Genomic DNA, 27,878 nt, shown 5'->3' with positions numbered 1-27,878 from the left:
TTTTATATTTGAAATTTTAAGGTCAGTTTATTAAGTTCAATGATGAAAGCTACCAGAAGAATATTCTCCTGAGAATTATTTTTTCTTAGAAAAAAAGAAAGAAAAATCAACACCTCAGCACAGCCACAGATGCTGTGGCAGTCACACCTCTCTGCGGATGCGGATAGTCCATTAGTCAGTCAAATAACTCTCTGGGTCAGCAGGATTGTAGTCCGGATCATCCTCATCATCCTCTAGCTCCAAGTCATCCATTTCCTGGAACAGAGATTCATCTACCTCCACATTGTTTCCAGCTGTAAAAGACAAAACATTTCACCTTCAGTCTTATGCTCAGGAGTAAAAGATGTAACGCACTGGCGATAGCAAACAAACTTCTAAATGTGCCAGTGAGATGCCAGTGATGAAATCTGAAACTACTACTGCAAATCATAGTTACAATGATCTAAGCAGCAGAGGCACATTTTTAATTTTTTTTTAATGTTTATTTATTTTCGAGAGAAACAGAGTGCGAGCGGGGGAGGGGCAGAGAGAGAGCAAAACACAGAATCCGAAGCAGGCTCCAGCCTCTCAGCTGTCAACACAGAGCCTGGTGCGGGGATCTAACTCATGGACCACGAACGAGATCATGACCTGAGCCGAAGCCGAACGCTTAATAGACTGAGCCACTCAGGCACCCCCTTTTTTTAAATGTTTATTTATTTAGAGAGAGACAGCAAAAGCATGCACATGAGCGGAGGAGGGGCAGAGAGAGAGGGAGAGAAAGAACCCTAAGCTGGCTCCGCATGGTCAGCGCAGAGCCCGATGCGGGGCTCAATCTCACAATCCATGAGATCATGACCTGAGCCAAAATCAAGAGGTGGACATAACTGACTGAGCTACTCAGGCGCCTCAGAAGAGACACATTTTAAAAACAACTTCCTGCTTCCAGTTCAAATTCTAAAAAACCCCATTATAAAAAAAGCCTTCCTAGAATGAGTTATTTATGATGTGGCATTTTATAAGTTGGAGATGATGATATGTCCTGGATTTACAAAGTTGATTATTACTGACAATGGTGCCTGTACCAGTTTATCTCTTCCAACAGTGGCAGATACATACATCACCAAACTCAACTCTACTTGCTATTTAATTGATAGGTATAACTTGATCTTCATTCTCACTCAGTTCCCATTATAACTAATAGTATGCCTTTCTCAAATTCCAAATGTCTGAGTCCTACAGGAAGCAATACATAGGCCTTGCATTAAACATCTTTACTTTTCAGTTTGAAGTACATAAAGGTCAGATATTACAGTACTTAAATCACCAAAAATTCTTCATCTTCCTTTCCTATGAGACTCTAGTCCACTGACATTGAGTCTTGCTTCATGCCTATGAGCAACTGAGTAATAAAATACACTTTTGTAGGGGTGCCTGGGTGGCTCATTCGGTTAAGCGTCCAACTTCAGCTCAGGTCATGATCTCACGGTCCACGGGTTTCAGCCCCATGCTGGGCTCTGTGCTGACAGCTCAGAGCCTGGAGCCTGCTTCGGATTCTGTGTCTCCCTCCCTCCCTCTCTCTCTCTCTCTCTCTGCCCTTCCCCCACTCATGCTCTCTGTCTCTCAAAAATGAAGAGATGTTAAAAAAAATTTTTTTAAGAAAATATACTTTTGTTAAGTACAGGCCAAAGAATAACTCACTCTCTCGGGGAGAGGCAGGGAAGGCTTCCCAGAACAGATGACATCTGAAATATCTTTACAATAAATTTGAACTCACTAAGAAGAAAAGGGGTCAGATAAACCAACTATAGGTAGAAGTATATGCAAAGGCAGAAAGAAAAATAAGACTTTGAATACTTCTAACCGGAACAAAAGATTCTTGAGGAAAAATATCTAGAGATACCATAAATGAAGGCCAAACAGAAGGACTGTATAGGCCAACCTTTTCCTCTAAGCAACAGAGAATCCTCAAAGGATTTTAAGGAGAGAAGTGTCATGATTACACATGAGTTTTAGGAACGTCAGCTCAGGGGCGGTGACTAAAGGCAGTAAAAGAGAAAGACACTGAGGCAGGGAGACAATGTAAGAAACCACAACACACACCCAGGTAAAAAATGATAAAACCTCCACATCAGGAGGAAACAGCTTTTGGTGAGTGATTGGATATGAAGAGATACTTGATCTGTTAGACACAGGAAGGAGTCAAGAATGAGTGAAGACAGTAAAACTTCTAAGTGTAAGAGAGACTGAGACACACACAGTTTTTTGGTTCCAGAATTTCTCAATAACAGAGGAGAAAAACAAGCTAGTAACATGCGAGGGGGATAGATGAGGATATCCTTGCTGGGTCTGTTTGTTTGTTTGGGGGGTAGAGGGGAGTTGTTTGTTTGAGACTAACAAATATCTTGGAACCAGAATGCAATAAAATACACAAAACAAAATGCTGAGTGTCCCTAAGGGTCCAGCTCAGGTTAAAAACTATGATTTAGGGGGGAAGGGTTAAGACAGCAGAGCACATGAAGACCCTGAGCTTGTCTCAGTCCTTGAAACACAGCTAGATCAGCACCAAATCATTTTGAACACCTAGGAAATTTATCTGAGGATTAATGCAGCAATCTGCAGAAAGTAGCCCACAGAAATTGGCAGGTATGTGGTACAGGAGAGGTGAACTGGGGGAGAGAAAAGCCACGGAAGGTAGGGAGCTATTTTCGCAGAGAGGCAAGAGAAAAAGAAAGGGGGTGAGTGCAGCACATCAGGATTGTGCAAGAAAAGCACTCCCCCAAAAGTAGCTAGAGAGAAAAAGAAAGAGTGAAAATATTTACAGGGGACTGAATAAGAAATCTGTTCACCTAAACCCTTCATGGGGAGAAAGGAGAGGGTGTCAATACCACCAGGATTCTGTTAACAGTGCAGTGCAGAATCTCAAGTTCCAGAGCTCGGTGCCTGGCATTGTTCTGGTGAGGAAGCAGGGCGAATCCCCAGGAGCAGGCAGTGCAGTCTGAGGGGCCTGTGTCCCACACAGGGAGAAGTGTTTCTCCTGCTTGGAGAGCATTTGGTAGCAGCCATACTGCCTCCCCATAAGCAAAAGATCCCAGCAGACCCTGGAGAGCAGTCACAGTCACTGATACTGGGACAAAGACACCAGACTGCAGTGAAAACTGGCCCTAGCTGCGTGTTGCATTTGCCTTAATCTCTGAACCTCTGCAGCCGTGCAATCGCACGAACATCTTCTGGGGTAAGCAGGCACCCGGCCATTGCTCAGTGAGACCCTCCTCCAGAGTTAGTGCAGGTCCAAGCCACAGGAGTGTCTCAAGCATGCGGCTTTGAAACACAGTCTAATCTGAGATAAAACTCTGGAGGGAAGTGCCTGCCACCTGGCAGGCAAACAGCCAGGGTAGAGGCAGGAAGTGGACGGAGGCCTGAGATACAGGAGGAGTTTTTGATGGCAGGTTGGTGAGAATGCAAAGTTCCCGCGCCAGAGACTGGTAAGCTGGCTGAAGCCAATTCCACTTCCCAGGAGCACCCACACAGATCCACCCCAGTAACCTAAGCAGCACCACCTAGCGGAGAACGGAGCCATTACACCAAGCCCCACCAAATGCCCTCCAAGCACATCCCCTAGAATAGCACAAGCTTCATTGTTGGCTGGTTAGAGTTTCATTAGTGTTTCATTGTTGGATGGTTATAATTTATTTGTTCGTTTTCTTTGTTTCTGTTTTTACTTAAATAATTCTCTTTTTTCTTTTCTTTCTCTCTCTTAGATGCAGAAAGAGAAAAATTTATTTTACTTTTTTATTTTTTTAAATTTTTTATTATGTTTCATTTCTCTTATTTTATTCTATTTTATTACACAAATTATTTTTCATTTTTAAATTTCTTACTTTTTTTTTCTTTCCCTTTTGTCCCTATTCTATCAAGCCTCTTTCAACAAGCAGACCAAAACACACCTAGGATCTAACTTCCTTTGTTTTTTCTTGTTTTAATTTTTTTATTTCATTAATTTTTCTTCTTCCTCCAAAATGACAAAACAAAGGAATTCACCCCAAAAGAAAGAACAGGAAGAAATAGCAGCCAGGGACTTAACACATATATGTTAGAGCAGAAATCAATGATATCGAAATAAAAAAAACAGTATAACGGATCCTGGAGCTGGTTCTTTGAAAGAATTAACAAAATTAATATGCCCGTAGCCAGAGTGATCAAAAGCAAAAGGAAAGGACCCAAATAAATAAAATGAAGAATGAAAGAGAAGCGATTACAACCAACACTGCATAAATATAGACAAGAGACTATCATGAGCAGTTTATATGCCAACAAATTGGGCAATGTGGAAGAAATGGACAATTTCCTAGAAACATATAAACTACCAAAACTGAAACAGGAATAGAAAATTTGACAGACCCATAACCAGTAATGAAACAGAATTAGTAATCAAAAATATCTCAACAAACAAGAGTCCAGGGCCAGATGGCTTTCTAGGGAATTTTACCAAACATTTAAAGAAGAGTTAATACCTATTCTTTTGAAGCTGTCCCAAAACATAGAAATGGAAGGAAAACTTCCAAACTCACTCCACAAGTCCACCATTACCTTGATTCCAAAACCAAAGACCCCACTACAAAGGAGAACCACAGACCAATTTCCCTGATGAACATGGATGCAAAAATTCTCAACAACATACTAGCCAACTGGACCCAATAATACATTAAAAGAATTATTCACCATGATCACGTGAGATTTATTCCTGGGATGCAGACATATCAATATCTATAAATCAATCAATATGATATATCACATTAATAAAAGAAAGTATAAAAACCACATGATCCTCTCAAGAGATGCTGAAAAAGCATTCAACAAAATACAGCATCCTTTCTTGATAAAAACCCTCAATAAAATAGGGATAGAAGGATCATACATCAAGATCACAAAAGCCATATAGAAAAGACCCACCGCTAATATCCTCAACAGGGAAAAACCATGAGCTTTCACGCTAAGGTCAGGAACACAACAAGGATATCCACTCTCACCACTGTTATTCAACATAGTGTTGGAAGTCCTAGCCTCAGCAATTGGTCAACACAAAGAAATAAAAGGCATCCAGATTGGCAAGGAGGAAGTCAAACTTTCACTCTTTATAGACAACATGATACTCTATGTGGAAAACCCAAGACTCCACAAAAAAAAAATGCTAGAACTGACACATGAATTCAGCCAAGTCACAGGATATAAAGTCAATGTACAGAAATTGGTTGCATTTCTATACACCAATAATGAAGCAGCAGAAAGAGAAATCAAGGAATCAATCTCATTTACAATTGCACCAAAAAACATCAAATACCTAGGAATAAACCTAACCAAAGAGATGAAAAATCTATACATTAGAAAACTATAGAGAGCTTATGAAAGAAACTGAAGACACAAAGAGATGGAAAAAACATTCCATGCTCATGGATTGGAAGAATATTGTTAAAATGTCGATACTACCCAAAATAATCTACATATTCAATACAATTCTATCAAAATAACACCAGCATTCTTCACAGAGCTAGAACAAACAATCCTTAAATTTGTATGGAACCAGAAAAAGACCCCAAAGTAATGCTGAAAAAGAAAATCAAAGTTGGAAGCATCACAATTCCAGACTTCAAGATGTATTAGAAAACTGTAATCACCAAGACAGTATGGTACTAACACAAAAATACACACATGGATCAATGGAACAGAATAGAGAACCCAGAAATGGACCCACAAACATATGGCCAACTAATCTTTGACAAAGCAGGAAAGAACACCCAATGGAAAAAAAAACAGTCTCTTCAGCAAATGGTGTTGGGAAAACTGGACAGCGACATGCAGAAGAATGAACCAGGACCACTTTCTTACACTATACACAAAAATAAACTCAAGATGGACGAAAGATCTAAACGTAAGACAGGAAGCCATCAAAATCTAAAGAAGAAAGCAGGCAACAACCTCTTTGACCTTGGCCACAGCAACTTACACGTCTCCCGAGGGAAGGGAAACAAAAGCAAAAATGAACTATTGGGACCTCATCAAGATAAAAAGCTTCTGCACAGTAAAGGAAACCATCAGCAAAACTAAAAGGCAATTGACGGAATGGGAGAAGATACTTGCAAATGACAAAGCAGGTAAAGGGTTAGTATCCAAAATCTATAAAGAACTGATCAAACTCAACACCCAAAAAACAAATAATCCAGTGAAGAAACAGGCAAAAGACATGAACAGACACTTTTTCCAAAGAAGACATCCAGATGGCTAACAGACACATGAAAAGATGCTCAACATCACTCATCACCAGGAAAATACAAATCAAAACCACAACAAGATATCACCTCACGGCTGTCAGAATGGCTAACATTAACAACTCAGGCAACAGATCTTGACAAGGATGCGGAGGAAGAGGAACTCTTTTGCACTGCTGGTGGGAATGCAAACTGGTGCAGCCACTCTGAAAAACAGTATGGAGGTTCCTCAAAAAATTAAAAATAGAACTACCCTACGACCCAGCAACTATACTAGGTATTTATCCAAAGGATACAGGAGTGGTGTTTCGAAAAGGCACATGTTTACAGCAGTACAATCAACAACAGCCCAAATATGGAAAGAACCCAACTGTCCATCAATTGATGAATGGATAAAGAAGATGTGGTGTACACATGTGTGCGTGCACGTGCACACACACACACACACACACACACACACACACTGGAATATTATTTGGTGATCAAAAAGAATGAAATCTTGCCATTTGCAACAATGTAGATGGAACTAGACTGTATTATGCTAAGCAAAATAAGTCAGTCAGAGAAAGACAAATATTGTATGATTTCACTCATATGTAGAATTTAAGATACAAAACAGATGAACATAGGGAAGCAAAAATAATATAAAAACAGAGAGTGAGACAAACCATAAGAGACTCTTAAATACAGAGAACTGAGGGTTTCTGAAGGGGCGTTGAGTGGGGGGAAGGGCTAAAGGGGTGAGGGACAATAAGGAGGACACTTGTTGGGATGAGCACTGGGTGTTATATGCAAGTGATGAATCACTAAATTCTACTCCTGAAATTATTATGATACTGTATGTTAACGAACTTGGATTTAAATTAAAGATAAATAAAATAAAAAGAAACATGATTTAGCAGGGAGGCCACAACAAAATTTTTTTTTTAATTTTTTTAGAAGTTTATTTATTTTTTGAGAGAGAGAGAGAAAGTACGAATAGGGGAGGGACAGAGATAGAATCCCAAGCAGGCTCCAGACTGTCAGCATGGAGTCCACTGTGGGGCTCGAACTCACAAACCATGAGATCATGACATGAGATCATGATCTGACCCGAAGTCAGATGTTTACCTGACTGAGCCACCCCAGGGGTACCTCAACATTGCTTCTTAACCTTTTCCAGGAGCTAGTCCAGGAACAAGGTGGAAAGACCAGAAGCTGTAGTACCCAACTGGCAAGACAGGCATGAAGAAGGCTAATGAAGTGAAGAACTCTAGGATGCTATCAGAAGTGTGACTGTGTATTGAGCCCAGTCTAAGAAACACACAAAGGCCATAAGCTCTAGGAGGGCAGGGAAATTTGTCGATATTGCTATATCCTCAGCAGTCAGGACAATGCTTAGCTTATACTAGGGGTGCAATAAATATCTGTGTATGGATGAATAACGGATGGACAGAAAAATGAAAATGAGTAAAGTCTAAGATAAAAAGAAGAAGGAAAGCACAAGGAACTAAATGTTCCAGATAGTAAGAACTGTATGAAATTTAAGATTTTTGGTTAGAAGGCATGAGGAGTTTCAGATTTGAGGTTTTTATAAAGTCCCATGGCCATGAAATACAGTTTCCACAGATTTCTGATACTAGAAATTTGAGTAAATCGGGTGTTACAGAGGCCTGGTTTACTAGTTATTAGAGGTGAATGTAACCATAGCTATTTACGGCTATCTTTGATGTTGTTTAACTTACCAGAAAACTTTAAAAAATACATTGCTATAGGTTAGTGTATAAATTGATAAAACATTACAATTTATTCTTCAAAATGTATTTGACTATAGTCTTCGGAGAAAAATTTTACACTAAGTTAGAACTTTGATTTTCATGGTTTAATATTAAAAACAGTGGATTACACACACATGGAATTTAGCATTATCTTACCATCCTCCAAAAACTGGATATCAGATGTGTCAAGATTATGGTCTGTTTCAAATAGCTGTTTCCCTAAAAGAAATAAGTATGTTTAATTTAAACATACCTTTCCTCTATGTTCCATAGTTTCCCAGGTTTCCAAATTTTCCTCCATCTTCCCAAACCCTTTAAAAAGTACACTAATCCAAGAAAACAAGTCTGAAAACTTATTTTTGTAACTTCTAATAAATGTATCAACTCAGTAAGTAGCTAAGAAGCATGTGATATGTATTTGCATTAAAATGGAAGAAGTGAAAACCCAGTCTGCTTTAGAGTCCTAGAAAAACAAATGCATTGGACTCTACCACTCCTAATCCCTGTCAGATTCTGAAGGTCATATAGCAGCTGTATCTCATGATCTATCCATTGTAATATTTAGATCAAAGATAAGCCATAAAAATTCATTATAATTATAAACAAAGAAATATCATCATGTACACAGAATGCTTTCTTTTTGTCCTAGATCCCTAAGTACATTCTTTTCTTAAAGAAATTTGTCTATGTGATCATCTTGCTGTGTAAGAATTAGATAACTGGAGGGAAAGTCTGGGGGAGGGAGTCTCATACCACTTAATTTATTTTTTCCTGCTTGCTCTTCTTCTTTCATTCGTTTCTTTTTAATTTCCAAGAGTTCTGCATCAAACTTGGCCTTCCAACTTAAGAAATTCTCAATTGTAACAGGAGTGCCATGAAATAATTGCTTAGAAAATAAAAAAGACATGTGGCCAGATGAGACATTTATAATTTATAACAGAATTGTAACTTATAAAAAAATAATGTATAGTTCTCAATTTTACCCGCATGAGCTCTACTAACCTTTAATAACTGATTATTAATTAATTACTCATGCTATGTAACCAATGCAGTGAGGGACTTCTAACATTTTACTTAGTAAAGCCTAAATAAAATTTACTTTTATTTTGTGATTGCCAAAACATGTACTGAAATTTCCAAAAACAAAAACAAAACCAAACCCACCAACTAAACAAAACAAAACAAAACAAAAAAAAACAGATTAAAAGAATACTGAAAGAAAACCCAGCTTTATAATATACCTTTTCAGCTTCCTCCGCTTCTTTTTCTTTTTGTTTCTTTTCTTCTTCTCTTCTAGTTTTTATTTGATCTACTATTTCATTTAATTTTTCTTGCACAGCTGTCACTAAAGTAAAGATCATCACCATACCAAGATTTTCTTCTGCCTATGTAACCAAAAGAAACAAAACAAAGGTTGTAGTGAGAAACATGCTTTTCAGAAAAATTAAAAAAATTAAACAATGAAAAATATTTCATTGTTATCACTAAATCCCATACATTTATAATATGATTACTAATTCAGTTGCACCATAAGTTCGGACACTTGGATAAATGATCATTTAAGAAGTGAGCACAGATATACATGTAGATGAATAATTATATATTAAATTTTAAAAGATACGTAATTTGCTACAACTAACCTAAAACAGACATTTTACTAAACTCTGTTAAATAATCATAAATGTAGGTAGAATTCAGAAAACATTTTCCTACAGCAGCTAGTAATATGAGCTTTCTAGCATATTTTCATGATTTTAGATCTTTTGAGGTACTTTAAGAGCTATGGGAATAAACTGAACTTTGAGACCAAAGTGATTTTCTAATATACAATAATAAAGAATGTAGGTACTTTTGTGATTTATCTTTACCTTTTTTTCTTCAGTTTGACATGGCTTAAAATCAAATATAAAAGCTCTCCAACTCATGAAAGGGGTCTATAGTTGCCCTTAAACAATACAGGTTTGAATCGCATGGGTCCACTTACATGCAATTTTTGTTTTCAATAAATACAGTATAGTACTATAAATGTATTTTGTCTTCCTTATAACTTTCTTAATAAAATTTTCTAAAGCTTATTGTAAGAATACAGTATGCATGTAGTACATATGTCATACAAAATATGCATTAATTGACTATTTATGTTATAGTTAAAGCTTCCTGTCTGTTAATAGTTTTGGGGGAGTCCTAAGTTACACGCAGATTTTCGACTGTGTGGAAGGTCAGTGACCCTAACCCTCTGTGTTGTTCAAGGGTCAACTGCAATTCAAAAGCTATCCGGAAGGTGGTCATTTCAAAGCAGAATAAAATAAAACAAGATACCTTGCTTATCCACAGAAACAAGACACACATGCAAAAAAAAAAAAAAAAAAAATTCCAAAATATACAAGCCAGAACCTTAATCCTAGAAGCAGAAGAGATTTCCAAACATTCCTTTGACAGGCTGGACTCAGCAGCATCTGAGTAGGTATTTCATCTCCTGGGCCCTCTGTGAATACAAGGCTTCAAGCCAGCTTCTCTTCCCTGGAGCTTTTCTTATGGTGTGTCTGTCCATGCTAACTATTCTAAATCTGACACTAAACAAACCTCTCTCCCAAAGACCAAATCCATATTAAAACTGCCCAGTGGACAGCAATATGATGTCCCCAAGGCATGTCAACACTGAAACCATCATCTTCTCCAAAAAACCTATTTGGGTTCTCTAACTCAGAGAACCAACCATCCACCCGGCATGAACACTCACATCACATCATAAATTCTATCACCACCTCTAATCTATTCTTAAATATCATTTAAGTCTGCCTACTGTTCTCTATCAGCAGTTATTACCCTAACCCAGGACACCATCAACTTCAACTTGGAATATTACAAGAAAATCCTAACAGGTTTTCTTAAAACCTGTGGTCTTGTCACCCCTGACATCAACTTCCCTGGCCACTCAGTACACACCCAAAACTGATCTTGTCAGTCTCTTCGTTAAAACCCCTCAATAGTTTCCCAAATGCACCGGGAGCAAGACCATAGTTTTAAAATAGTTCAAAAGACCCTTAGGGAATGAATCGCTTTAGTTCCATCATATAGTATCAATAACCCCAAATTTCTAAGCTCAAGAAATTTAGTATGACTGAAGTTCTGGAAGGAAATAATGAGCTCTTCTCTCTCACTTACATGACACTTAACAAGCTTGCTCCTCTACCTTAAAACTCTACTCTTTATTGCCTGGCAAACTCTTCCTCTTGAAAGCTTCTCCAGTGCCTCAAGCCTATGTCCACTCTTATAATCTTGTACTTCACCCATCACAGCACTTTTCACACAGAATAATAATTTCCAATGTGCTAGTCCACATTCCTCACCAGAACATAAAATCTATTATAGGGAGGACTGTGTCTGCCTTAAGTCACTTAATCTAACGCTTAATACATTTCAAAAACAAATCCCAGTAGGATCTCTTTTTTAACAACCTAAGTATTCCAATAGAAAAGCAAAAAAAGGGGGCACGTGGGTGGCTCAGTTGGTTGAGCGTCCGACTTTAGCTCAGGTCATGATGTCACAGTTCGTGAGTTCAAGTCTTGCATGGGGTTCACAGCTGTCAGCACAGAGCCTACTTCGGACCCTCTGTTCCTCCCCCACCCCCGTCCCTCTCCCATTCATGCTCTCTCTCTCAAAAATAAACATTAAAAAAAGAAAAGAAAAGCAAAAAAAGAATCATTCATGGAACTAGAAAACTAGAAGTCACACAACAGATTTCCCTATCACTACTAACTGAGGAATTTCAAATTATGATTCTACACTATCTTCCATCTTGTCATCATTTTTTCTTTTCAAATGAAAAAACCTAATGTTAGCAGATGGAGGCAGACACAAGGGCTACAATGAGATCATAACATGGCACAATCATTCTGAAGGTCAATTTGGCAGTGTGTATAAAATTAAGTAGGCATAACCTTTAATCCAGTAATCTTACTTATAGAAAACACTGAGCTAGTATACTCATCAATAACATAGTCTTTTCATCTATTCAAAAAATAGCTAAGTGTCTACTATGTGCCAGGCACTAAGGATTCAATGGAGACTCTGCTCTAAGGATTTAAGCACCTGGGTGGCTCAGTCGGTTAAGCGTCCGACTTCGGCTCAGGTCATGATCTCACGGTTTGTGAGTTCAAGCCCCATGTCGGGCTCTGTGCTGACAGCTCAGAGCCTAGAGCCTACTTTGGATTCCGTGGCTCCCTCTCTCTCTGTCCCTCCCCCACTCACACTCTGTCTCTGTCTCTCAAAAAATGAATAAACGTTAAAAAAAAAATTTAAGGGGTGCCTGGGTGGCTCAGTCAGTTAAGCATCCGACTTAAGCTCAGGTCATGATCTCACAGCTCATGGGTTCAAGCCCCACGTCAGGCACTGTACTAACAGCTCGGAGCCTGGAGCCTGCTTCGAATTCTATGTTTTCCTTTCTATCTTCCCCTCCCTCACTCGTGCTCTCCTCTCTCTCTCTCAAAGGTAAACATTAAAAAAAAATTAACAACAAAAAAATTTTTTAAAAGAATGTTCAAACACTTAAATATTAAATCAGGCAAAAATGAGAAGTAATTAAGTTGTTTCAAAAAAGATGTGTATAATTACACATATAGTGAAATTCTATGTGGTTATAAAAAATGATTCATATACATGTTTACTTAAATGGAAAGATACCCACATATATTGTTATGTGAAAAAAAGGATATTATGATACATTATGTATAGAATGATTTAAATTGGGGTAGAAGAGGGGTATTATGAATATAAGCATAAGAAAAAAGTCTGGAACTATATCACACCAAAATGTTAATAGGTAGTTCTACCTCACTGGTAAGATGAAGAGTATTTTTAATTTTCTTCTTCATGAGTTTCTGTATTTTCTGGAGCTTTAATAATATGAATTTATTATTTTGATAACTAAAAATCAATACTATTTTGAGAGAAAAAGTACAAATATTCCCTCAGTACATCTGATCTCAGCTAAGTAGGAGAAAGAGATCAAAACTTTTCTGAAAGGAAGGAGCTGGAGTATAAAAATATAAAACACACAGAAAGCAATCACTCAGATCAAATAACTTATATTAGTATATGACTGAATATAAGCAAGCATGTATCCCAGGTTCTCTGCAATGTCTTAAAATGAAGCATTTTAAGCCAAATATTAGAATTAGTATAATTTCATACTGAGTAGCAGAGTGAACACAGCCCAGGATAAGCATAAATTCATGTTTAATATATCTTCTTTTACTTTTCATTCTCTAATAGCTCCAGATATTTTTCAAATATCAGCATTCAGAGGACAAACAGTCCTTGAAATATACCAGTCACACTTAAGGTATAGACAGGGCTTCTGTCAACTCTTGTTAGAAGAAACAGTACTAGGACTTCTGTTTATAACATGGTGGAGTTAAGATTTTATTTGTCCTCCCTACTTCCTACTTTGAAGAACCCGTGAAAACTCTTTACCCAAGCAAGAGAGAGCTTTAAATACTGGTTAAAACCAGACTGCAGGTAGCCTATCCCACCATAGGACTAGCCAAGAACTTTCCAGTACCCATTTTTTCTTCCATACACCCACGCCCCCCACCCCCCACCTCAGAGGGATCATAAACCCTTGTTGCTGCTTATAAGCTTGGGGAGAAGGAAAGATAAGAAGAAAACAAAACAAAACAATCACCAGTCCTCATCCCAGATTACAAGCAACTAGCCTGCAACAGGTCAGAGGGGTTGGGAATTTTAGTTTTTTTTAAAGTCAGAATTTTTAACCATACATGGGACTGGAAATTCTGGGAACCACATCAAAACTGCATTTAAACTTAAAGTACCTATTAGATACTTTATTAACTAAAAGTCATGAGGGGACACCTGGGTGGCTCAGTCCGTTAAACGTCCCACTTCAGCTCAGGTCATGGTTTCTTGGTTCGTGGGTTCGAGCCCACATCAGGCTCGCTGCTGTCAGTGCAGAGCCAGTTTTCAGATCCTCTGTCCCCCTCTCTCTCTGCCCCTCCCCCCCCACATGCATTCACTTGCTCTCTGCCTCAAAAATAAAGAAACATTTAAAAATATACTTTATAAGTCATGAGGCTGACTGGGTTTCAAACCAGGATATAGGCACAACTTTTCTTACTCAAATTTTAAATGTATAATGAGACACAAAAACTAAAAATGTTTGTGAATATATATATATATATAAAAACTGATACATCACAAATTCTCCCTGTTCAGTGAACTGGTTATACATATTTAATAGCATTTTCTAACTCTTAAAATTAATGTATACTCTTTAATGCCAGTTAAAAAAAATGCTATTACAAAACTTATTTCCTTACCTGTAATGCTAATAGTTTTAAAATGTCTGAGACATCATTATCTTCTAGATTTTCCTGGGAGAATATTTCATAAAGAGGGGCTTCATCTGGGTATTTTTCACTGTATGTAAACTTGAGGGTAGTCTGGACAGCTAAAGACATAAGAGTTTGAAAATGAATCTCTTACAATGTAAAGTGCAGAGAGGTCACCATCTTTGTTGAATCAATCATTAATTTACAATGTGTCAATGAAAAGTAGCACAACAGATTTTCCTGCAAAGAAAAACAAGGCTACTATGAAATCAGACAGATAATCTAGGATAAGTAACATATACCACAAAGGTAAGTGAAAATAAATCATGGGAATAAAAAAAATCACCTCTAACACATGAAATACATTTATTACTTACGAGTATTTTACCATATTGCATGTCTAAGAAAGAGAATGAATAAAAGCCTCTCTTTTTGAAACCCTCCTTGGGGCTCCTGGGTGGCTCAGTCGGTTGAGCATCTAACTTCGGCTCAGATCACGATCTTGTGGTTTGTGAGTTCAAGCCCCGCGTTGGGCTTTGTGCTGACAGCTCAGAGCCTGAAGCCTGCTTTGGATTCTCTGTTTCCCTTTCTCTCTGCACCCAACTCCAACTCACACTCTGTCTCTCTCTCCCTCTCTCAAAAATAAATATTAAATAAATAAATCCTCCTTAAGACAAACAAAAGACACAGAATATAACACACAGAAAAAGTACTACTAACAACGTGGATGGAACGAGAGTATATTATGCTAAGCAAAATAAGTCAGAGAAAGACAAATCTCATATGATTTCACTCATATGTAGAATTTAAGAAAAATAGATGAACATAGTGGAAGGGAAGGAAAAATAAGATAAAAACAGAGAGGGAGACAAACCATCAGACTCTTAAATATAGATAACAAACTGGGGGTTGATAGAGAGGAGGTGGGTGGGGGGGGGATGGGCTAAATGGGTGATAGGCATTAAGGAGGGCACCTGTTGGGATGAGCACTGGGTGTTATTATATAAGTGATGAATCACTAAATTCTACTCCTGAAACCAACACTACACTGTATGTTAACTAACTTGAATCTAAAACAAAACAAAAACAAAGAGAAAAAAAGAAGAAGTACTAACTTGGGCTCGTTGTCAGGCCCTACCAGAGCCAGTTCCCAGGGCAGAAGATCTGGTGTTAGCCCTGGAGTCTTTATTTCTATCTGCACATGCTAGCAGGGCATTGTTAAGGGGTTGCTGCTAGATGACATGGTTTTGAACTGGATGGTTTGAGAGGTTGTCTGAGACAGTTTTAACCTGACTCATCTATACATTGTCACTTCTTTTCACCTGTGTCATGCATACATCTGACACTTGTATAGGAGTGAGATTCTCACAGGCACATCAGTGCAACATATCTCTCTACAGCCCAGTCTGGTGAATTCTCAATCCCACCAGGCAATTTGCAACTAAGCAGCAGTGCTTAACATTCTGTATTAAAGCTTATTAATCACAATGATCCTTTGTCTATACTTTGCCTTTCTTATAACTTACATTTTAATTTTTTTTTAAGTTTATTTATTTTTGAGAGAGAGAGAGGCAGAGCACAAGTGGCGGAGGGGCAGAGACAGAGGGAAACACAGAATCTGAAGCAGGCTCTGGGCTCTGAGCTGTCAGCACACAGTCCAACGTGGGGCTCGAACTCATGAACCGGGAGATCATGACCGGAGCTGAAGTCGGACACCCAACCATCTGAGCCACCCAGATACGCCATAACTCACATTTTGATTATTAAAACCTAATTTTGATAATTTTAACTCAAATCCAGATTCCTCTCCATGAAAGGGAAAAAGAAAAACCTTGAAATGTGCAGGTTTGAGATTTTCTTTTAATTTTTGTGTATGATGTCAAAAAGGAATTTTATGAGTCAATGGATATAAGAAACACCGTTATCAGGTCAGTAAGGATACAGTGTCTTCTGGCATTTTCTCTTTTTTTAATTAACATATTTCTAATTTTATTGTTAGAATAAGAACTTTTTAAAACATGTATTGATTTTACTATATGATGTAATAGATATTCATTATAGAAAATTTAGAAATACATCAAGGGAAAAATAAAATCAATAATAATCCCACCATCAGAAAGAGATCACTGTTTCCCTTTGGGGGTATTTAAAGTATCATAGAAGTATTTTTTTAATGTTTATTTATTTGGAGGTGGGGGAGAGGCAGAGACAGAGACAGAGAGAGAGAGACAGAGAGAGAATCTCAAGCAGGCTCCATGCCCAGAGCAGAGTCCGACATGGGGCTTGATCCCACGTCCGCGAAATCATGACCTGAGCCAAAATCAAGAGTCGGAGACCCAAGTGACTAAGCCACCCAGGCACCCCACCTTAGAAGCATTTTTAAAAAGATAGGTTAAAGTATCTTCTATGTATTTATTTACATTTCAAACAAAATATAAAAGGATACTCATGTTGTATTTGAGATTCTATACATAAAACCCATATATATAAATACATATATAAGTAAATGACTATATCCAACATCCTTTTAATTCAGACTTTAGTAATATCTCGGTGCTAATCTCATTTTCAATTGTACAAGACAGATTTAGAGTTATCAAATGATACCACTATTTGAGTGGTATCACTGTAGTTATATCAGATGATACCACTAAAATTACTGACTGTTCATGGAAGTGGTAGAATTTTAATTGACTAACTTAATGTTAAAAAAAAAAATCCTTGGGGTTAACACCAACTTACATGAAGTTTTTACCAAATTCCAGTATTAACTGAACTGCACTAAAAGTGGAAATGAACTTCAGATGCTCCCCCAACATCTGCCACGTTTAAATCAATCTATTTAATTTTAATTTATTGGTTTTATAGCTGCTTTGTCTTAGTTCTACAGTTGGCTTTTATCTGCCTTTATGTATATACACATTTAAACATCAGTACAACACCCATCCTAAAAAGAGAGAGAAAAACATGAAGAGAGATATTTATTCAGTCTATTTCATAACAGCAAAAATCCAATAAGCAATCTAAATGCCCAGAGAGGAAAAACAATCATGGAAAAATAAGTCGCTCAATGGAATACCACATAATCACTGAAATACGTGTGCATTCGAAGTCTTGTTTAGGGCTATAATCCTGACTACATACAATCCAGGACTACATTCCTGAGAGTGACTTAGGAAAACCACAAGTATTTTTGGTTGGACTTACTTTCATCATTTTCTCCAGCCTCAGATGTTACAGTAATGGTGAAACTGGGTGGATTTTCTGATAATACTGTAAGAAAATATACACAGAGATTAAGTTATTAAGATGCTTCCTAAGGCAAATGTTTTTATTTATTAGCAAAATATCACTAGCAGGTTCTGGAAACATCCCAGTCTGTAATTCCACTTCCACAAATACAGATTAAACAGAACATTCAAATGATAAAACACTCATAAATTTTCTATTTAAATCTAGGGTTACCTTTAATTTGGAAAAAAAAAAATACCTATAGTAGATACACTCTTGGAGTTTTATCAAACCAATTAAAGTAAGTAATTTACCTTTTATTTCAAAATTTCCATCTATACATAGAAAATTGTATCCTAAAAACTTCCAAAATAGAATGACAAAAAAAGTTTGATGTTTTCATCAGAAACTACCCACTGATATTCAGTATTATCACTAATTTTTAAACTTATAGACTCTAAGATATAATTCAGAATCCCATGACAAACAGTAAATATTAATTTGTTAAAGTTTGTGTTTTCTACCTCTTTCTTCCCCGTCATCCCTAGAACCAAACTTTATTCATTCACCAATTATTGAGTCTCTACCATCTTTCACCAAATTACAAAATGAGCCATGAATCCAACATCAAATTGTTTACAATTTGTTAAGCAAGTCAAGACATGCAAATCAACATTTATATAAATAAGGAAGTGTTATATACCATTTTATAGCCCGATGCCTACTTGATACTACAGTATCTGTTTACATCTCTTCCCCCACTAGAATACTATACTGTGAGAGCTCCTAGATCAGTGCCTGGCAGATCCAGAAATTCAATAAATTCCGGCTAAACAACAGCGCTAAAACAATGGAATGAAAGTTGAAAAGCAAAATCAAATTAAATTTATATTCAGAAACATTAGAAGAGTAAACAAGAAAAATCCAGGCCACCTGTGATTGCTGCTGAGCCCCTGAGAAAAGCCTGTGCCTCACTCCAGCCCTGAGAAGCACTGGCCCCTGTCAAGGCTGGTAGCAGCTCAACAAACTCTTTCTGAAATGAAAGGCCAAGGAGATCTCTGAAGAAGTCACCAAGGAAACTACTCAGCTTTTCCTACTCAAGAACTTCTGAAGCCTTCCTAATTATTCATGATCAATAAAGTTTTCAAGACATATGCCTTCATTTTAATTGAAGTTTAAAAGTACTGTACTTGAAGCACTGATGAACACCTAAGATTACTATAAAAGCATTTGTCAAGAAGATAAGCCTCTCTGGACTCAAATTTTTTTTTAACGTTTACTTATTTTTGAGAGAGACAGAGACAGAATGTGAGTGGGTTAAGGGCAGAGAGAGAGGGAGACACAGAATCCGAAGCAGGCTCCAGGCTCTGGGCTGTCAGCACAGAGTCCGACGCGGGGCTCAAACTCACAATCTGTGAGATGGTGACCAGAGCCGAAGTCGGACACTCAACCGACTGAGCCACCCAGGCGCCCCTCTGGACTCAAATTTATTTTAATAGGCCTCAGATAGTCCAGCCCATGCTAAAAAGTCCCTGAAAGTTAATTATAATAAAGCTTTAATAATAGGATTGACCCTACTTTTTTTTTGACAAATGTGTGCAAAACATATTAGATATATTTCATTCCTATTTCTTTCCATGACCAACTTTAGCATTTACATGTCATAAAATGTAAACATAACAACTATAGAAATAAGGGTTCAACCCAATGATATCCCAACTTATTACCATTTTTAGGACTCTATTAGGCTATAATTTAAGGGTTTCCTAGTAACAACAGCTAACATTTATTAAGCATTACTTTGTGCCTGTTATACTACGCATTTACATAAAGATCCTTTAATTCTTACACCAAGACCATGATTCTATAATGTTACCGTATTTCACCAAATTTAAGATGCCACCAAGTATGAGATGCACCCTACTTTATGTACTAAGAAAGAAAGATCTGCCAATTAAACTACAATATGTAATTGATTATAAGACAAAATTCATATTTCAGAGATGTTAAAACATAAAAATGTCTTACAGCCAATTAAATATAGCATCATCCCAATTTTATAGATGTGGAAACTGAGATAAAAGAGCCTTTAAATAATCTGCCCAAGGTTATTCAGCTAGCAACTGGAAGAACTGAATAGACAATAGTGAGTGTCATGTAAAAAGAAAATACTTTTTTTTCAGCTGAGAAAGAAGTCATTTGAGCTAGGCTGTGAATTAAGGCATACTGGTAAGTAAAGATGTCGAAAAATGTAGGCAACAGTAACACAGCAGCAAGGGCATAATGAGGGAAAGCTTAAGGAATACATATGGAACAAGAAATTATTCCATTTGGTGAACGTATACGTGGTGAAAACTAGTTAAAAATACAGTTGATGTGCTCGCTTCGGCAGCACATATACTAAAAAAATACAGTTGAAAGTTTCATTGTGGACAATAACAATTTTTTTTTTTGCAGCAGCAGTATGGTCAGAATTGTACTTCTAAATGTAGGAAGATAAGTCTAGCAACAGAGCATAAATTGGAAGGACAGAAACAAGACTAGAGGCAGGATGAAAGTAGAGAGCTATTAAAATCATCCCAGCAAGGTTAATGAGGTTCAGAACTAGGTCAGCAGCCATGGGAATAGCAGGAAACAGGGAGGACTCTAAGATGGTGATAAATGACATTCCGAATTTGCAGTCAGAGGATGGTAGTGCCACTAATAAAAACAAAAAATACAAAAGAAAAATCAGAGGTGATATATTTAAATGACACAGGGAACTTTCAACTGGAGACAGTGAGTATGCAATATGCAATCAGAAACGGGCAAATGGAGCTAGAGAGTTGAGTTTGAATTTAATTTGGGGTCATACACACAGAGGTGATAGCTAAAGCCATTAGACTAAATGAGATCACCAGAGAGAAAATAGAGAAACAGGGCCAACACTAGCTTTGTAAGGAATGCTAAATTTGAGAAACACAAGAGGAATAAGTGCTAGAGAGAAAAAGCAAAGCAGCAACCATGAGAGGTCAAGACAAACTCAAGGTAAGTCTATTTTGTGAAGCCACTCCAACTACTGAGATCCAGGTCTAGCATGGCAGTGTCTACAAAGTGTACCCTATGTGTCTGTGTAGCTCTGTCAGGAGGAAATGGGTGATGGACCCCACTGGCCCTACAAGATCAGATCTAAATGCCTAACAAGGCCCTCTGTAATCTGGCCTCTGCTTCCCCGACAGCTCTCACTTTCCATGACTCTCACTTCTTATTTATGTTCTAGTAATACAAAGCCACTCTTGCTTTGAATGCATTTGCTTTCACAGAGTCCTGCTTCTGCACCTGCTGTGCCCCGTCCCCCAGTTCCATTCACTTGTTAGCTCCTCATCACCCATCAGTTCTCCAAAACAATCAAGAATCTCCGCTTTTCTTAATGCTCTGGCTGCATGCCATATATTCCTCCAGGAAAGAATCATCACACTATGTTGTAAATTACTTATCTGATGTCTTTTCCCATTAGACTGAGATTCTAACAATGTATACAATAAATTTTGGTAAATGAGGACTTGGGGATGCTAGCAAGAACATCACTGAACTGCCTGACCTTGGGAAAAATATAGAATAAGGTGGCAAGACAGACAAGAAGCTGAAAAATTCTTAATCCATAAGAAATCATGATGAGAGGCATGTTCAGTAAAAGAGCTGGAATGAAGAACTGCAGGGGTACAAAGTTTATGGACATAAAGAGGAATTTCTGAGCCAGTCTAAAGATGGTATTTACATGCTCCCCTGCAGTTGAAGGAAATGAAAATCAAAACTGTTCAGGCGCCTGGATGGCTCAGTCGGTTGAGTGTCTGGCTTCGGCTGTGGTCGTGATCTCATGGTTTATGAGTTTGAGCCCTGCGTCGGGCTCTGTGCTGACAGCTCAGAGCCTGGAGCCTGCTTCCGATTTGTGTCTCCCTCTCACTCTGCTCCTCGCCCAACTCATGCTCGCTCTCTTTCTCTCTCTCTCTCTCAAAAATAAATAAACATTAAAAAAAAAGACAAGGAATTATGAAGCCACGTCATTAAAAAAATCAGCAACTAAGATGGTAAATTTCTAGTAAAAAGCATCTTATATTTGTTGTAACAGTTATAGAATATTTGCACATACATTACTCCCCATTAAACACATAAGAAACCAAAGCTTGGAGAGGTTATATGATTTGTCCAAAGACACAGAGCTAATAATATCCACTACACGAAGCTGCCATTACAGAAAAAAAAAAAAAAAAAAAAAATGTGATCCAGGAACAACAAAACATATTGGAGAATGCTACTAATATCTCCCAATATCTACTCACCTCATCTTCTAGTTATACCATTTTTAACTGAGCATATTAACCACCCAGAATAAAGACTACATTTCCCAGCCTCCCTTCCAGTTAGGTCTCACCAAGTGACTATCTGACTAAAGTTCCGGCTAATGAGATGGAAGCAAGTAAGTTCTTTGACAGCTTCCAAGAAATTTCCTTAAGAAACTGCTGTCTTTTTTTTTCCCCCCTTCATTCCTTTATCTATCCTACTGCCTGGAAAGGAATGTGAGCATCTTCACCATGAGGCAGAGACTACATCTTAGAAATTACAGGGAACTAAGAAGCAGCTTGGGTACCGGAGGAATTCCTGGACTAGAGCTATACAACTATCTTTTATGTGCAAGAGCAATAAAACTTTCACCTTTTTAAAACCACTGTTATTTGAGGTTTTCTGTCACAGCTGAACCTAAGCCAAAGGATGGAAGGAAGGAAGGAAGGAAGGAAGGAAGGAAGGAAGGAGGAAGGAAGGAAGGAAGGAAGGAAGGAAGGAAGGAAGGAAGGATATTCCCAAGTCTGGAGACTAATGAAGGGATGGGAAAGTTACTTAATTGGATTGCAAAGATGAATGATTCATCAGCACCTAGGATCTCATGAAGGAATAATTCCACTTCAGTGTATTCCTGTAAATTGGGATATAAATTAGCCTTCACTAGAATACCAACTTCCACTACTGTAAGTGGATCAAAATATTTTTGAGAAAAAGAGTAAGATTGTTGCACATGGTAGAAGGAACCAGTGGAGGAGCAGTACAAATGTTAAGTGACAGTGGGGCAGATGATGGTAAACTGGAAAGAATTAAGAACAGAAATAATGGAGATGGTAGCTGAAAGGTACACTAAAGGGATACACAAATGACATCAAGGTTTTCACAAAGAACCAGACAGCCCATATTAAAATAAGTCCCTTTGGTTCTTAGGGAGCGTCTGTCTTAGAAAAACTACCCTTAAAAGATGGCTTTTAGAGATGACTGCCCCATCTCTAAGATGCAATTATAACTGTTATGTGCTCATGGATACTACTTAGAGGTACTGACACAAGCAAATACAGAATTATGTACCCCTTTTTGAAGACCAAACAGATTCAAGGGAACTTGACTTTTGGTTAGCCTGAAGCCAACCAATGTGTTTCAACAAAATTCCCCATAGTCAGATTTTGATACAGAAATGGAAATAACCAAATTCTACTACCTTAGCAGGGCCTTGTCAAGTGAAGCACTACTGAAGGAGAATGTGGTATCAGAAGAGTCCATTTATATTTTGGAAGACTAGTTGTTAGGAGGATTGGATCAATGTGCAATCAAGCTACAGAACAGGCAAAAAGAAGAAACTGTATTACGATTTGTTATAATTCACAACAAATGCAACACTGGACCAAAAGTTCTTTGCAAATATTCAAGCAAATAAATTCTGGGGCCAGGCTAGGTCTATGTGGCTAGGATTGTGGGCTGGCTGAGATTGTGCCTCTTAAGCATCCACAAGGGGGTCATGACATGCTTAACAAGGGCTTCTCTGTCAAGCACTAAGCTATCTAGTGGGGGGAAAAAAAAGCATATCTACCTCCTTAATCAACAGCATTGAGCATTTACCAAATCTAGTATGAAATGTGATTCAAAATGAAATTAGAAAGCTGCCAATTAGTGTTCCTTGGCAAACTGACACAAGCCAGCTCTTTCTTAAACCTGGTAGGAAAATATGAAATCATCAACACAAAAGAAGGTTATAAAACAGCGAACCTTGCAAATCCTCATGATTTCAAAAGATCAAACATGAAAGCATTGTATTCCAAATTCCTCTGCCTTTTCCCTGAGAGGTTTCATAAACAACACAATCATGAATAAGGGAAAGTTTCTGAAGAACTACAAATCAAAACATCTTATTTTAATTTACTTATTGCAAAGTTTATAGGAATGCTGGTAGGAATTAGAGACAGACGGGCTCAGCTGATGCTGCAGAATACTTAAAGGAATCAAAGATTCGTAAACTGTCTTTCATTACCCTGGCTCAGATTCCTCAAACGCTTTTGCATCAGACAAGAATGTCACACACTGAACTACATCAGAGCTTAGTACAATTTGAAAGAACCGTAAGATTGGTTTAGGATTAAAAATGGATCACTTTTTAAAATGCTTCTATGCACAGTATTTAATAAGGGATACCTTATGTCCATAGAAGAATAGCACATCTTTATGCTTTCTTAACTCTGCCTACACAGTGCCTATCACATTTCCAAATGTACTAGAAATGACCAAATGTCACAGTTAAGAATATATCTGACAACTGACCCTACATTCTATTTTATTTACACATTGACATATAAGCAAGGATAGAGAAGGGAGCCAGACTCCATACACACTCACCCAGTTAATGACACTCTCAAACCCCTCTTCACTCATCCCCTTAACATCCTCACAGCACAGCTGTACTGCTGGAGAGAGAGAACATGAACAGGACTGGAGCTATACAGGGGTAGTTGAGAGACATCTGCCTGTTGGCAAAGCAGAACAAAATTTGCTACCGTTGCAAGCAGTAGGTGGAGCTAAAAAAAAAAACTAAGCTAAACAAGAAAGGGAGAGGGATTGGAGTTAAACATCCCTTACATTCTGAATTCTGACCATCAGTGATGGACAACAGTCAAAGGAAGGGACGGGGAATGTAAATCCCACAAACCTAGGTCACACATATTAATTTTACTTGATCACTTCTCAAACACTAAGTGTAAAGGGAGAAAGCCGTATTGATATGGTCGTCTTGCTGCACTTTCAAAATCATCTGAAGCAAGGCTTAATGCAGAAAAATTCTCTCCCTGTAAAATGCACCTAATGAGCCTCTCAGTATTTCACATTAGCCCAACCTATCAAGTAATCTTCTCCTCCCCCTTATCTCAGCTGGAGCTAGATCCCAAGTTCCACATGTCTGCAACGTGAAGGAACAGAAAAGGGGGTTCAGACCTAACTCTTAGTACCAGCTCTGCCGCTAACTTGCTAGCCAGACGCAAAGCAAGCCACTTTTCCTGCGCCTCCTAGATGCCTTGCTTGTAGCAAGAGACATCTAGGCTAGATGTCTAATATTCCTTCCTAAAAACCTGTGAATCTGCAGTGGAGCTAAAATTTGTGCCACATCATTCACTGGGCATTTGCAGAATACCAGAATATAAAGAAAACGAGAAACTCCAGGGACAATACTACTCTCAGAACTGATTCTGGGTAACTTTGAGAACAGCACTCTGAATCCCATAAACTTTAAAACACCATCGTATGAAAAACAGCTTCTACCCGAGTAAAGGTGAAAATGTGAAAACTGACACCAATGCGGCTCTGGAAAAACTACGCCCACTTGGGAGTATCTGTTTTCGTGTTTCTCACTAAATCTCGGGTTGCTTAAGTTACACAGAAACCAAAGTGCACTGGACTCCATTCCAGGCCTGACACTCTCCAGGGACCTCGCCAGCCTCTTCTGGACTTTCAGATTTCAGGGAGTAAGCGGAGAAAGGGAAAAGCTGTGCAGTTACCCCTAAGTGCCTGAACACGTCGGGAGAAGAAGATGAAGAGTAGCGGGCGAAGTGGCCACGCGGCCTCGCTGTCTCCTTCTCCATCCCCGGCCCGGGAGGCCGAGGGCTCCGGCCCATCCCACTCCACCCCCGGGCCGCTCCCGGCCCGCAGCCGCGGAAGTCACCTGTAAAGGAGTCGGGGTAGATGGACTCCAGAGCCTCCAGCTCGTTGCGCTGCTCCTCGCCGTAATCTGTCATCGTGGCCCTCGCTGCTGCCCATGGACCGCCCAGCCACTCAGGCGGCGCGCTGCAGCAGGGACCGCGGCCGCGCCGGGAGAGCAGGCCGCGGCCGCACGGGCGCAGGCGCAGAGTCCCAGGCTGGGAGGCCCGGGGCCCAAAGCCAGGCCCGGCCTGCTGAGCAACAGCCCCGAACGAGGCTTCCGCCTGCTCGCTAGTTCCGCGTTCGACTCGTTAGGCCTGGCCAGCGGAGCGATGAGTAGCCGCCCGTCCCACGGCCGCTTGGGATTTGCTGGGATGGTGAAGGCACCCGCCCTGGCATTCGCTACGGACACGTAGGGGCCCGTTCCTGGGCTTTTCAGGGCCTGAGCCTGAGAAGCCACTCAACGCGACATCCTCGCTCGATGAGTCTAGACTGAAAGCTGGCCACGCGTGTCGAGGCGGGACGAAGTCGCTGCAAGCGGGAGGAGGTGGCTGCCGGCTGGGCGCGTCCACGAACTTCGCCATTTCCGGTTTCCGGTTTGCGACCCTGTGGCCGCGGAGGGGCAGATAGGTGTACTCCTTATGTTAGCTAATAGTGAGGTCCTGGCGATTTGTGCCATCTTCGAACCTCCCAGTTCCTTGGCATCCCACGGGAGTTGGGCGACAGCCCGAGACGAGGGTAGACTGCAGTGGGCAGAGAGTCCGGAGGGGTCGGCCTCGCTGCTGAATGGCCAGTTGCAGTGAATCCAGGGGGAGAAATTGACTGGAAGTCCAGAGAGCTGGGTTCTAGATTCAAATCTCTGGGCTTCACTTTTGAATTTGTAAAATGAACGCGGCTGGACATAACATAGTTTTGAAATGTCTGTGATTTATTTATGCCAAATGATGAAGGGAGTGTAGACTATATAACAGTTTTGATAAGCAACGTAAAAATAAGTATCAATACTCCGGAAAATGTGCAGAACCTTTGATTTAGGGGAATAAAACTGAGGAAGTCATAGTTGAAATATATGCATCTGCTATCTTAAAGTTTAATCACAGTAGTTAAAGAAAAATTTCAGAGTACCATAATAGTAGAAGCTAAGCAAATGGCTAAATAAACATGGTACTTTTTGGAGAAGAATATTAATGAATTATTTATATTTCTGTTTGTAATAAAGGGACATGAATATGTTAAATCAAAAAGGAACGGGGGGATGTAAGATAATACTCCAACATGGTAAAAAGATTTTTCATACTCTTGTATTTTCCTCCATTTTCATTAAAGCTGATTTCACCTGTGTAGTGGGGGAAACAGTTTTTAAATAAGTTCCCCAATGATAAAGCCTCTGAAGTTTATCTCTTGTTTAACCATCTGAGCCACCCAGGCACCCGTTGAAGGTTTTCTCTTGTTAAAATGATGATGTACTATGGACCAGAAAGCATCTTGATCTTCTATTGGGAAGTATTACTTAGAGCAGAGGAATGCTTAAAACAAGCATAATCAGGTACACTCTAGTACTGATTCTGCCTCTTAAGGGTTAGTTTGGGGTTGGGGTGCCTGGGTGGCTCAGTGAGTTAAGCATCTATCTGACTCTTGATTTCGGCCCAGGTCATGGTCTCATCGTTCATGAGGTCATGGTCTGACAGCACAGACCCTGCTTGGGATTCTCTCTTCCCTCTCATTCTCCCTCTCTCTTTCCCTCTCTCCCAGCCCCCCCCCCGCCCCTCCCCCCATGAGTGCACACTCTCAAAATAAATAAACATTTTTTTTAAAAGGTTCATTTGGAGCAGTGTTTTAAACTTTAAGGATAAAATTGGAAACTCTACTGACGATGGTGAGAATCAAATAAAATACATGATGTAATTTGCAAATATAAAGTGCTTATTTTTCTGGATATCCTGAGTTCACAGAAAGCAATGAATTGTTGTCGGGAGAAGAGCTGGACAGAAAGAACAATCAGTGCAAAGGTTCTAAGGTAAGAGCCCACTTGGTATTTTGGAAGCCAATATGGCTGATGCCCAGCAAACTGGGAGGATGAGAAGGAATTTGCAGATCATGTAAGATCAAGATTTGATGTGCGTTGTAAGAAAAGTAAAAAATGGTTTTTGGCCAGAACAACAGAAAAGATGAAGTTCTACTAACCAAAATGACAGATAGTGAAGACAGAATGAGTTTGGCACAGAAGTTGGTAACACCTTAAAATAATGGATCAAAGCAAAAAAAGTCAAGTAAAACTTTAACACTTTTCCTAACTGATAGTAAAAACAACCTATCAA

The 27,878-nt window shown here is 38.9% G+C and overlaps 1 protein-coding gene across 4 annotated transcripts; it reads right to left on the bottom strand.

Moving 5' to 3' along the window:
* RWDD1 (RWD domain containing 1) lies at window positions 1-26,069 on the bottom strand. Of its 4 annotated transcripts, XM_047860068.1 has the most exons (9): window positions 25,586-26,065; window positions 24,271-24,398; window positions 23,102-23,215; window positions 17,560-17,625; window positions 14,341-14,471; window positions 9,244-9,387; window positions 8,756-8,888; window positions 8,159-8,221; window positions 1-293 (listed from the first exon to the last, which is right to left on the bottom strand). In XM_047860068.1, exons 6-9 carry the CDS (start codon window positions 9,367-9,369, stop codon window positions 172-174), a joined length of 444 nt encoding a protein of 147 aa, XP_047716024.1. In that variant the 5' UTR covers window positions 9,370-9,387; window positions 14,341-14,471; window positions 17,560-17,625; window positions 23,102-23,215; window positions 24,271-24,398; window positions 25,586-26,065; the 3' UTR covers window positions 1-171. The 4 variants fall into 4 exon arrangements, with proteins under 4 accessions (XP_047716024.1, XP_047716027.1, XP_047716026.1 ...); XM_047860071.1 differs by lacking the exon at window positions 23,102-23,215; XM_047860070.1 differs by lacking the exon at window positions 24,271-24,398.
* Window positions 26,070-27,878: the final 1,809 nt, after the last annotated feature.

The sequence above is a fragment of the Prionailurus viverrinus genome, chromosome B2 (assembly GCF_022837055.1).
Source record: "Prionailurus viverrinus isolate Anna chromosome B2, UM_Priviv_1.0, whole genome shotgun sequence".
In the NCBI taxonomy this organism is placed as follows: Eukaryota; Metazoa; Chordata; class Mammalia; order Carnivora; family Felidae; genus Prionailurus; species Prionailurus viverrinus.
This window is presented reverse-complemented; position numbering and strand designations above follow the sequence as displayed.